Source organism: Branchiostoma floridae, chromosome 1, assembly GCF_000003815.2.
Source record: "Branchiostoma floridae strain S238N-H82 chromosome 1, Bfl_VNyyK, whole genome shotgun sequence".
NCBI classification, from domain to species: Eukaryota; Metazoa; Chordata; class Leptocardii; order Amphioxiformes; family Branchiostomatidae; genus Branchiostoma; species Branchiostoma floridae.
In genome coordinates, this window is record NC_049979.1 from 1,513,121 (window position 1) to 1,526,020 (window position 12,900).

Below are 12,900 nucleotides of genomic sequence, written 5' to 3' on the forward strand. Positions count from 1 at the left end.
TATGTGTTAGTACGTATTCATACTCCCGGGACACACACAAGCAAACAAGCCACAGCAGCCTCGCAACCAGTACTACAGGATAAGGGGATGGTGTTATGTCTGTACGTATTCTTACTACCGGGACACAAACAAGCAAACAAGCCACAGCAGCCTCACAACCAGAACTACAGGGTAAGGGGATGGTGTAATGTTAGTATGTATGAATGATACTCATCACTACATTTTGTGTAATAGAATATTATATCAACAGTAGACTTCACATATAGTTTGGAAAAGTTGTATAATGTTCTGATTTTTACGTAGTATGGATTTGTCCTTAATATGTTTGATCCAAGATACAAAAATTGCATGTGTAGCCGGAATGATACAGATGTTAATGAAGTAATGATGGAGAAATGATTGATCAAAAGTAAGTTTCTGTACTTTTTTGTGATGAATGTCTTCGACACTTCTGTCTGCCTTCCTTTTGTAGGACTACCAGAACAGCCCGAGCATCCTTGTATCCAACATACAAAAATTGCAAAATTAGCTAGAGATGTTGATGAAGTAATGATGGAGAAATGATAGATCAAATTTAAGTTTCTGATCTTTTTGTGTCTTTGACACACTGTCTGCCTCCCTCCTGTAGGACTATCAGAACAGCCCGAGCGTCCCGCCGCCTTCCGTGCCCAACGCCAACCCCCCTGCCGCCCCACCAAGTGCCACCACCCCCTCCCAGCCCAAGCCCCCTCCCGCGCAGACCCCCGACCAGCGCGAGTCGCACGAGAAGTTCCGGGCGGCGCTGCAGACCGTGGTCAGCCCGGGAGACCCGCGAAACACCCTGGAGAACTTCGTGAAGATCGGGGAGGGTTCGACGGGGATCGTGTGCATCGCGACCGAGCGCGGGACAGGCAGGCAGGTCGCCGTGAAGAAGATGGACCTGAGAAAACAGCAGAGGAGAGAACTGCTCTATAATGAGGTACAAATGGAGTCCTGTTAAGATTCTTCCTCTGTTCAAAATAAATTTAAAGATGTAGAGGAGAGAATTGTTCTATAATGAGGTACACACGAGTCATGTTCGGATTCTTGTAGGGCAAAGGACGTGATATTAGTGCACCTAGTAGTGTCAACAACTTTATTCATCAATTGAAACAAAAGAACTGGACAGTTGGTCAACTTAAATTCTCAACAGCGGCTCACGCAAGCAAGTTTGAATAATTCAAATCAAACTATGGAGCCCTAGGGAATGTAAATATGGCTGGTGTGTGATATAGATATAGTATAGTAACACCAACATTGAAGAAAGGAAACATAGTAATGCAAAATGCAATAGCTGTCATCGGTTCCTTGTGTGGGAAGCTTTAAGATGGAGCAGTCAGTGTTAATCTTTTGTCACTCTTGCTGTTCCAGGTGTCACCATATTCCAGGACTATCACCATATTAGCAACATCGTGTAGATGTAGTAATATAAAGTACTGTCATTGGTTCCTTGTGTGAGATAGAAAAGTGTCAGTTGTTTTTTTCCTACTAAAATTGCTCTTACTGTTCCAGGTGTCGATCATGCGAGACTATCACCATAACAACATTGTGGAGATGTACGACAGCTTCCTGGTGGAGGATGAGCTCTGGGTCATCATGGAGTTCCTCGAGGGGGGATCCCTCACAGACATCGTCACACACACAAAGTAAGTAACTGTTTATGAAATGCCAGATTGCAATAGGATATAAAACCTGCTATGTCCAACCTGGATGTCTAACCTTCATCGATATAACAGTATAAAAGTTATGACAGGGTTTTACATGGTTCAAGGGCCTGATGAATGGCGAGTTGAGTGCTCTTGCAGCTGGTAGCTTAGGCCAGGTTGTTCCATCAAAGACTTAAAAAAATGGTAGCACTTGCATTTTGTAAAGTAAGCAACAGTCTTATTGTAGGGTTTAACATGGTGCAATGGCCTAGTGAGTAGAGTGATAACCTCGCTGTGTATTAGTGTGTGTCTGTTTGCTGTGCTGTTTCTGTACGTTCTGCCAGACACAGACAGCATTAACCATATGGTGGGGTTGAAGTCTGCCATCTCTGATCGCCTTACATGTATTTCCCTATTGTTCAGGATGAATGAGGAGCAGATAGCCACAGTGTGTAAGGCAGGGGTGAAGTCTGCCATCTCTGATCACCCTTATTCCCTATTGTTCAGGATGAATGAAGTGTGTAAGGCAGGGGTGAAGTCTGCCATCTCTGATCACCTTATTCCCTATTGTTCAGGATGAATGAAGTGTGTAAGGCAGGGGTGAAGTCTGCCATCTCTGATCACCTTATTCCCTATTGTACAGGATGAATGAAGTATGTAAGGCAGGGGTGAAGTCTGCCATCTCTGATCGCCCTTATTCCCTATTGTTCAGGATGAATGAGGAGCAGATAGCCACGGTGTGTAAGGCAGGGGTGAAGTCTGCCATCTCTGATCACCTTATTCCCTATTGTTCAGGATGAATGAAGTGTGTAAGGCAGGGGTGAAGTCTGCCATCTCTGATCACCTTATTCCCTATTGTTCAAGATGAATGAGTGTGTAGGCAGGGGTGAAGTCTGCCATCTCTGATCACCTTATTCCCTATTGTTCAGGATGAATGAAGTGTGTAAGGCAGGGGTGAAGTCTGCCATCTCTGATCGCCTTACATGTATTTCCCTATTGTTTAGGATGAACGAGGAGCAGATAGCCACGGTGTGTAAGGCAGTCCTAGAGGCGCTGGTGTTCCTGCACTCCTGGGGAATCATCCACAGGGACATCAAGTCAGACTCCATCCTGCTCGCACACGATGGCAAGGTACGTTTGTTTGTTTGTTTGTTTGTTATACATACATGTATCTGTTAAACTGTAAATGCATTTATGTTCGTGGGGATTCAATTTCGCGGTAGCTTGGAAAAGGACTTGTCATGATGGTTTCAAGTTCGCAGTAGCACCATGCACCGTAGTCTCTTTATACCATGAAAAATGTTCGCAGTGGTTTTAAGTTCGCAGTGGCCGCAAACATTAAACCACCGCAAACATTAAACCACCGCAAACATTAAACCACCGCAAAAGTTTCTGCTTTTACAGTATTTCCATTAGCAAAGCTTAGTTCTAAGATTTTGACATCTTTTCTATGGAAATATTGGAGTAGAGTTTTTGTTAGGCCCCACCAATTTGATCTGTTTTTTCTCTGATTTTTAAAAAAATGCTGAGCTGGAAATCAACCATGAAAACATCTTTTTTATCGTTGGGCCCTATAGCCTGACTGCAGGGTGTTTGTCCCATAAGGCAGAGGTCCTGGGTTTAAATCCTTTCAAGTCATCGGTCTTGCGCTCTTGGGACTACCTTTACCTTAACCCTTCTTTTCTGTATTTACGATGTTCTCTGGGGTAGATTGGCAAAGGACATAAGTAGGTCTGACCCGATGCATCACCATGTTGTTGTATCTGACATGTTAGTACTCAATGTAATCTGTATCTCCATTATATTCTATCTGACCCTTACTTCCCTCATGACCTCAATGAAAAGCGGCCTGCCTGCCAATTTGAGCTTCTCATAAATAAATAAAGGTTCAAACAAACAAACAAACAAATTTTTCTTCTCCTTGTTTCAGGTGAAGTTGTCAGACTTCGGGTTCTGTGCCCAGGTGACCCCTGACCTGCCCAAGAGGAAGTCGCTGGTGGGCACGCCCTACTGGATGGCACCTGAGGTCATCTCCAGACTGCCCTATGGGCCAGAGGTCAGGGTTCACCATTTACTTGTGTTACTGATTATGTTGTAGAATCTGCAACCAAGCAGGTTGTGTTTCACCTGACTGTTTTGGTATATATATACCGGACAATGTTAGTACGATGCTAAACACTATTGACCCTGAAAAAGGCGACAGTGGTTCTTGAAAATTTGATCCGTGTGTACTGTATTGTTGGAAAAAATTCTAACATTGTACTATGATTACTGCCAACATGATCTTCCACAATGACAGGATAATATCGTTGTTGATAGTTTGCTTCTTATAAGTACAAAGTTTTCAGAAAAACATGAACTCCCAGTTTGTAAATGATAATGGTGGCCATATCAGTACTATGTTTACCTTTTTTTACTTTGATCTTTCAGAACTTTTATATTTTTTCATGACAGGCTAATCACTTTTATGTATACCTTGCCCCCAGATTGACCTGCTTACATGTTGACCTTTACCCCAGATTGACCTGTAGTTCATAACATGTTGACCTTTGCCCCAGGTTGACCTCTGGTCCCTTGCCATCATGGTGATGGAGATGGTTGATGGAGAGCCGCCGTTCTTCAACGAGCCCCCCCTGCAGGCCATGCGCCGCATCAGGGACATGCCGCCTCCCAAGCTCAAGAACACACACAAGGTGGGTGCAGCAGATTGGGAGGTCGCGGGTTCAAAGCCCGACTATCAGGGACTTCTTGAAATCTTGCATATTGCTCTTGTATGATAAAGACTTAAAATGGAGTGTTTGGAACTTGTGGGAAAGACTGTGGGAGTTAAACATGCACCGCTACCTTTAGACTAGCCTCCTGTGCTTGAAATATGTTAAAGAAAGAATGTGTCAGTTACAAATGCACCACTATAACAGTCGACTGGCGCCCTGCTGTAATGATTGAACAACATTGTGGCCCAAGGACTATAGAATTTGAGATGGGCACCACTTTCACACACCAGAAAGTGTTGGAAGGATTGTGAATTTTGACCTTACAAGACCAGCAGTGTGTTCTGACTTGTAGTGAGGTGTTTAGGAGGGATTGTAAGGTCTGCTGTGTTTTGATGTGACTGCTCCTAAGCAGAGACATCCTGCTGCTGGTCCTGTGGTCTGAAATACAGGAGCACAGGAAATACCTGGTTAGGTACAAACATGGCTGAAGTACACCAGCTCAGGGGGAAGTCAGTACCAACAGGAAAAGGGAAATAGTTATTAAAGACTGGTTCTAACCAACATTTGTAAACTTTCGTTGATGTTTGAGCAGACGTAGAAAAAGTCACACACAACTGCACAAGTATCGGAGTCAGAAAGTATTCTCTGCTGTTGGATTCTTGGAGTTCAAGTCTTGAATTTCTAAACTTTTCCATTTCAAGTTTCCCCCTCCACTCATGTGAAAATGAGCTCTGGTTATGTAGGTACTAGTATGTCCTCTTGGATGGGATGTAAACCCAGAGGTCCCGGGTGTTTGAGGAGAGCGACACCGCGAGTGCACTAAAGATCCCATCACACTTATCAAAAAGAGAGTGACTCCAACCTTATAGTCTGATCTAACACAGCTTGTAGTTACTGTAGTGTGTGTCCATCTGAAGGCAGAACAAAGAAATAAACCTCTTCTCTTATGTCACATTTCCAAACCAGGGCCCGGCAGGGATGTTTTTAAGAAATGAAAAATCAAAATGTATCCCTAGAAATATACACAAATCATGCCCATGAACCTTATTTTGACATTTTGTGTACTTTGAAGTCTTTTAAATCATTCTTTCCGCCCCCGAAGTCTGCCTGATAGGGCCACGGTTTGTAAATGTGACCTAAGCCTTACTCTGGTTTCTTTGAGAAGTCTTAAACAATTTTCCTGTGTTGTGCAGGTGTCTTCGAGGTTGCAGGGTTTCCTGGAGAAGATGCTGATGCGGGACCCGTCCCAGCGAGCCAGCGCGATCGACCTGCTGGAACACCCGTTCCTGCTCCACGCCTCCAACCCCTCCTGCATCGTGCCCCTCATGAGGAGTTTCCGCCACAGCCCCTGCTAGTCCCACGCCACAAGCACCACAGGCACCATAGGCACCACAGGCATAGCCAACACAACAGCAAGATAAAGATATGGTACCTCTAAAGACAGAACCACAACAAGCACAGACACAACAGGCACAGCAAGATTAAGATATGGTACCTCTGAAGATACAAGCGCAGGAACCACAGGCACGCTCATCAGTAATCTCCAAGCAGATCCTACAGTAGCATAAGATAGTACCAAAAGCTGCCAGAGGAGTGAAGCGGGCTTAGGAGCGTGTTTTGCTACATGGCAGATGGACACCTCTTGGCTGACTACACTCCTTGGCCAGTTTGGTACTATCTTATGCCATTGTAGGATCTGCTTGGAGATTAGGCCAGCACAACCACAGCAAGGTTAAGATATGGTACCTCTGAAGACAAACGTCATCTCCCGGCAAACACGTAGCTCTGGCCTGTTCTGCAAGATTTTCCTGCCTTCTTTATACCATTATAGTAGTACATGTGTGCCTCTCTTTACCCTGCCCTAAGGTGAAGAGAGATGAACAGAGAGAAACACGCACTACAAAAAAGTCACTACAAAACAATCAGAGCCATCTAAATATATGCATGGCTTCAGCTTGTTTTATACAGCTTATAAAGTCCAATTTTTCCCTGTTTACCCTGCCTTACATATCTTCTTGGCATGTTTGCCAGTAGATTTCGTGCGAAGTATACAGAGAAAAATGTTCTCTGCTATTGTATAGAGAAGGGCAGGAAGATGTGCAAAACAGTCCAGAACCATACGTCTGCTTGGAGACCACCTCAACACAATGTAGCATTGCAATGTAGCATTGCAGAGATCTTGCCATATACTGTAGCACACTGTGTCATCTTCAGCTGACATCCTCCAACGCAGGGACATCCAACAGCCAAACCTCCTGTCTGGATGTACCCTGCTCTTTCAATCGTCACCCTTAGTTCCTGACCGCCCTGCTTATAGATATCAACGACCAAACCCTTAAATACGCGAGACAACTTTTGAAAACTGAAAGCCTATTCTCTAATTGGCTGACAGCTAGTTTGGGGGGACCGCCCTGCTTATAGATATTAATGAGCTTACCCTTATATATGCGAGACAGCTTTTGAAAACTGAAAGCCTGTTCTCTGATTGGCTGACAGCTAGTTTGGGGGGGACATCCACAGGAACTAAGAGTGACGGTTGAAAGAGCAGGGTACATCCAGACAGGCAGTTTGGCTGTTGGATGTCCCTGCGTTGGAGGATGTCAGCTGACAGCTGTCTGTCTTTCCTCGGCACAGCTCGAAATGTAACTTCTTTATCCATGACAATTGAGTGGAGCTAGCCGAGCTGTACGGGAAGACAGCGCCACCTAGCTTACATACAGCAAACTGCATGGTCTGTATTAGGCAGGGATAGTCCTTTCCCACTGTTATATAAGATGCATGTCGTAAGGCCTTGCTTAGATGATCTGTATACTTTGATCATGACTTCTTGGATTCGAAGAAGTGTTTGTAAAATAGCGTATACGGATTTCGTAAAAGCGTACATGAAAAAGGAAACTGTTTCAGGTTTAGTACTACTAATAGTTTTTAACAGCATCCCCTACCTTTTGTATTATCAGTGATATTATCATGTCATAATCCTAACATGCCAGACTCAAAAGATGCATAGTATATTCAGTCTGGACAATGTTTTCATGTTAACATCACGCAGCAAACATGCAAAATCAGCTGTCCGAGCCGTGCAGGTCTGCATCCTTAATTGTTTATGCCTGTACATCTCTAGATATTTTCATTCTAATCCCACTTGATCCTTTGTTGATTTGAGTACGAATTATGACAGAGTTTCTTTTGCAAATAGTCTAACCTAGAAGCATGTAACTGAATGATGCTCCTTGCCCCGTTCAAATTTTGATGTCTGTGATGGCCAGTTTTGGAGAAGATTCCGTTGTGCTGATTACTTAGTTCCACTGCACCACTGTCACGGCAGCTAGCAGGGGCGCGCTCTGATTTCCTCATGTCGTCAGGCTTCGTTAGCAACCAGTAATTAGTTATGTTGCAGCCTTGTATAATTACTAATGAAACGTCATACAATTGGTAATAGTTTTAACATTTGGATAGATATTATTAACGTACGGTTCTTTATAAAATTGTGTTAGGACAGAAAGGGGTTCTAAGGAAAAGAACCAATATGGTGGATTGGGAGGCATGTGAAAAAAGCATCTTACAAACGTTGAGAACTTTATAACTGTATAATTATGTATTATACCATTTTCTACAAGCAGACAAATGAGAATTCAGCCACCACCATTTGTGTGGTTATTTTGGCACAGGAAACTGATGCTCTCCTCTTTTGGATGGCACAAATTTGAGTACAGCATTTTGAAGGGATGGAATTTTTGTGAAAACATTTTGAAGTACTTCCCCCATAGCAATGTATCATTGTATGTATATCCCCCTCGGATACATGAATTCACCAGACCTATTTTGTGATAGTAGAGTAGAATTTGTAACTGTAAGATAAAAATGGTTCAGGATTTCTGGTGCTTAGTGGGACTAGTGTGTAAGGAGACGGATGTGTGAATGAGTCAGACTGTGTACCATACTGCTTTCTTTTGTTATATCACTCCTTTATTGGTACCCTTAACTATTGACGAATTATAAGTAACTACAAAGAATTTTACCTTTGCTAACCTGGATGTATATAACCAGAAGATTGAAATGAGTCATTTGATTTGCTACCTTTTTCTCCAATGAAACACCATGATCAGGAAAATCACAAAGAAGGGCTTATGGTTGTAGTTCTCCTCTCAATTGCCAGGTGGCATTGTTGCACACACAATTTTGCTCCATTGAAAGATGTCAAAACTGTGACACATGCATCGCCACGTACATGTATTAGAAACTTAAACTAAGCAGCAGATCAAATTAAGCAATTAACTATTCAAATCTTAACCCTCTTTATGCCAAGGCAGTCTCTGTGTACCAAATTTGTATACTTTACAGGGTTAAACAGCACTGAGGAGGTGAATACCTTTTCAGCACTCTGAATTTGAAATTAGTGTTTTGCCAATCTAGTAAAAGACACACTCGGAGTGTTGAACTAAAGATTACCTGTTCATCACCTGATGGTCTATATGCAACGCCGTCTGTGCCAACACACCTACCTAAATATTATCTTTTGTATTCAGGATCATCTTAGCCTTGTATCAACCCTTTTGTGTAGCTTTCATATGCTCCTATGGGGTCGTATGGAAGCCGAAAAGGGGTAAGTACCAGGCTAGGATCTCGTGCCCCAGTTGATATGTGTAGTTTCACCAGTCGTACAAACCAAACAGATGTGAAGTCAGATTCTCTGATTGTGAGATATCCATGAACATTGTGAACAACTCTTTTTTTTTAGTCCTTGTATAAATGTGATTTTAAGCATTTTCCAGTCATGTTTCAGCATTATTCCTCGACGCTCACAAGTCACTTAATGTACATATCTGTAGCAATATTCCTTAGGAATACAAGGAACACAAATGTCTTTTTGTCTGCCAGATATCGGAAGCAACGGAAAGCTTGTCAGACAAAGTGTGTAACAGCTAACTGTATGTAGAATTCTAACCATGTAAGGGGAGGGTTTGATAAATGTGCCAGCCTACGCAAATGTAGAGAAACATACTTGACATCCTGGGAAACGGCAGGTAGTGTCTCTTAAAGACGTGTTCAGATATATTGTAAACGTGTCACCTGAACTGCATGCCATATCTTCCCTTTGTATAAAGAAATAGACGATACTTTTGTAAACCGATGATGATGATGATGTACACCACATGAACCTTTGGTATAATAAGCCTGTTCACAGATTGCATTGCACATGCACAAGGTCAAAGGTGGAGCCCCCTGACTCCTAAACACTTCTTGTCTAGACCAAATTTTATAACATGTTCAGAGCTGGATTTGTTTTATTTGCCTCAGGGGACTTTAACTTTGACATTTTACCTTGAGGGGTTCAAACTGTGGACCAGAATATTATCAACCTGTACTTTGGAAGGTTCTTTTAATAGTTTAAAGATGGATATGATACGATCAGTGCTTCTTGTAACAAACAACCTTACCCCTACTCCCAGTCTGACAGGTTTGTAGAGAATAAAAACACTCTTTTCACACCAGAGTTTTGTCATGTTTTCTCTTCTTCCTCTTGTACAGACATGGTTCCTAGGTATCACCTGTATTCGCCAGGTGTAAATACGGTTAGATTATCTCATATACAGGAGAGCCAGTGGACCCTCATGGGTTCGGATAGTCGGTGGCTTCAACTTTGAAAATGTCCATGTAAAAACATGTTACCATGTACCGGTACATAACATTGTAAGGAAAGGAGTTTGGCCTTTGAAATACTGCATGTTAAAGATATGTTACCAGTACTGTTGTAAGGGGAGGTCATTTTGAAATTGAATTTGGCATGCAATCCATCACCAAGGCCATTTGTTGGGCAGTTTTTGTCCCTTTATTCTGCCCTTAGCAAAGCAAGACAAATAATGGTTTATTCTCCAGTCACCACCCAATCAAATACATGATCAAAATCTTACAAAATATATTTCAATGGAAACTGTTATCCTAGTGTGGATAACAAATATTCCAGTTAATTTTGAGCAGAATGTTATCATAGGGAACTGGGGCTTTGCTTTCAGCTCTGGCCAATACGCCAAATAGTCAAGTCTCCTCTTCGAGTACGTTCTAACCCATGAAGTTCCACAGAACTTGATATACAATGTACACCGTTACGTACATATTGCACCTTTGCTTTTTCCCCATCCTTGTGATAGTTTGTATAAAACAGTACAGAAGGGCATGCACATCAAGTCCCTAACAGTGATCAAGCTGGTCCCATGCCTTCCGGTGGTACACAAATCAACAACGGGCTGATACACGTACTCTATGTTACATGAAGATTCTCAGGTTCGTACAGCCTTATACGAAACACACGGTATATAACACACTGTCAACGCAGCGGAACACTTACGCCCCCTGTCGGTAACTAACATGCACTGCAGCACTCAGCAACAACCACCGTCATGGTTAATATCAAATTAAGGAATAGATACTCTGTAGCTTTAGTTTCTTAAAGTTTGACATGTTCTTTCCTGCAAGTGTTTCACTTTTTTTATGTCAAAATAAAGTATTTCAATTTTCTTCCATCACATGTAATCTGCATCATACAGCTATCTATTTGACATGCAGTTGTTTTTTTTCCACAATGTTAACGTTATATTACACTACGGTATTGCATCCTCCTACACGTGGTCCTACCATCTACGTACTTAGGTAAGAACCCAGATTAGGTCAGGTAGCAGATCGGTTCAAATCTACACATTCAATATACAGAGAACTTGGCACCCTTTCTTCTAATGTTCAAGCCGCTTTTGTGTACAGGAAAGATTCCACAGGAAAGTTCGTCAGCAAGCGTTTGTCAAGCTTTCTAGACGTTGCTTTGTTTTCTTTTTCCTTGCGTAATTGTTTCATGAAAAGTCATCGACATTTTTCTCTCATTTTTGGCGACGCCTCAGGGACTAGGCGAGTAGTATATCATTTTCCCCGAAAGCTTGTGGAAATGTTCCCGTGGAATCTTTAATGGTTGTTCAGTTTTTAATTCGGCTGTCAATGATCTCATTTTGCACGCTACGCATAGTTTCCAGTCAAACGTCCACTCAGAGTCAAACTTGACGATATATATACAACATAATCACGAACGATATCAAAGAGAACTGGACATAGAATCGTCATGCTTTTTCCATCGATCCACGGGTTCAAATATTACATCACAAATAATATCTATGTAAGCTAGTTTCCCTTGAATATCACATTATCGTTATTTTGGTATATGTACACGGGCTACCTTCTATAATGGTACTTTGTTCCAGACGTGTTGTCTCACTTAGATACCTGCATACAAGTGGCTCGGTAGCCTAAGCACACCCACCCCAGAACCCTTGGGTGGGCTGACAAGTAGTAAAAGAAAATGGCCTGATGGGTTGCCGATTATTTGCCAAGGGAGCTAACCAGCCGAGGAGATAACGCTATCCATGGGGTAACCTATATCCGTTGTTTTTCAAAACGGTTGTTTCAAATTGTAATATTTTCAAAATATAGCAGTTTGAATTCACCTTTCGTCAGCCTGATAGCCCTAAATACCTTGCTTTTGAAAACAACGTATATAGGTTACCCCGCGGATAAAGGTGAACTAGCGTTACACATTTATAACCTTGCAACCAATGTCTTGTTTGCGCAGGCAGGTGACTCGTTAACAAGACAACTCCATTGGCAAGTCATCCGGTCCGTCGGGCCGATTTTTTTTAGTGTTTTGTAAGCCACCTCTAGATTCTGGGCAGGGAGTAGGTCGCTCATGGATATGATGTTACAACTGTCATCGTTTGAAATAAATCACGTGACCTGTTTCTGAGAGACCCCGATGACGTCTCCCAAGTTCGTAGTGCATGTCGGGTAACCCCTGTCTCTGGTGCTGAATTCCCAGCTGTAGTGGCAGGTAAACTTTGACATTTTCAATTTCCGATAATGCCCTAATTAATACATATTGCACCTTTGCTTTGACTCTTTCAACGCTGAGCACCCTGGCCCAATATATACTAGTATCATCGACTGATGTGAATCTACATGTTATATTTCACGGCACATTGTATGCGAATTTCCTAGCCTGCACCCGTAACCATTCTATTGTGTTTTCTGAATGTGTCCTTCCAAAAACGTCAGTAACATTAACGTCGTTCTGATGCTAAAACTACTCAATCGTTTCGCTCATATACATTAAGAATGAATTTTCTCAACAACAGCAAAAACGTAAATCTATCGAACAACATCGAGAAAGGTGAATTCTCTGTTGCAGAATAAACGCTGCAAGAAAATCAGAAAGGGCTTCGTATCGCAGAAGAAATGAGTACCAAACCCGGTTACGTCGGGATAAGAATACAAAACTCATCCTCGCAATGACTGTTCCACATAAACCATGAATACACTTCCACGAGAAATCTTGGATCGAGAACTGGGGAATTCTCCCCCAATACGGGCTTGAATGAAACACTGACACTGTGATAAGCGAGTTGTGGCCATGCCACCTCGTTACGGGGGGGACAACTGTCTGCAATTCAAACCGCCTCGCAGAGAGGACTGTCGTGTTTTTTGTG

General features: G+C 42.5%; 1 protein-coding gene across 6 annotated transcripts in view; it reads left to right on the forward strand.

The window, feature by feature from the left end:
• Positions 1-6,641, forward strand: part of LOC118419510 (serine/threonine-protein kinase PAK 4-like) — a 35,404-nt gene extending 28,763 nt beyond the window's left edge. For 3 of the 6 annotated variants that reach the window (XM_035825941.1, XM_035825934.1, XM_035825925.1), the window contains exons 6-11: positions 629-958; positions 1,531-1,664; positions 2,669-2,795; positions 3,595-3,720; positions 4,223-4,357; positions 5,572-6,640. In XM_035825941.1, coding sequence (XP_035681834.1) covers positions 629-958; positions 1,531-1,664; positions 2,669-2,795; positions 3,595-3,720; positions 4,223-4,357; positions 5,572-5,733 — 1,014 coding nt within the window. In that variant the 3' untranslated portion in view covers positions 5,734-6,640. Of the gene's footprint in view, positions 1-628; positions 959-1,530; positions 1,665-2,087; positions 2,260-2,668; positions 2,796-3,594; positions 3,721-4,222; positions 4,358-5,571 lie in introns of those variants that run through there. The other 3 variants (XM_035825949.1, XM_035825957.1, XM_035825967.1) reach the window with 3 other exon arrangements.
• The last annotated feature ends 6,259 nt before the right edge of the window (positions 6,642-12,900 follow it).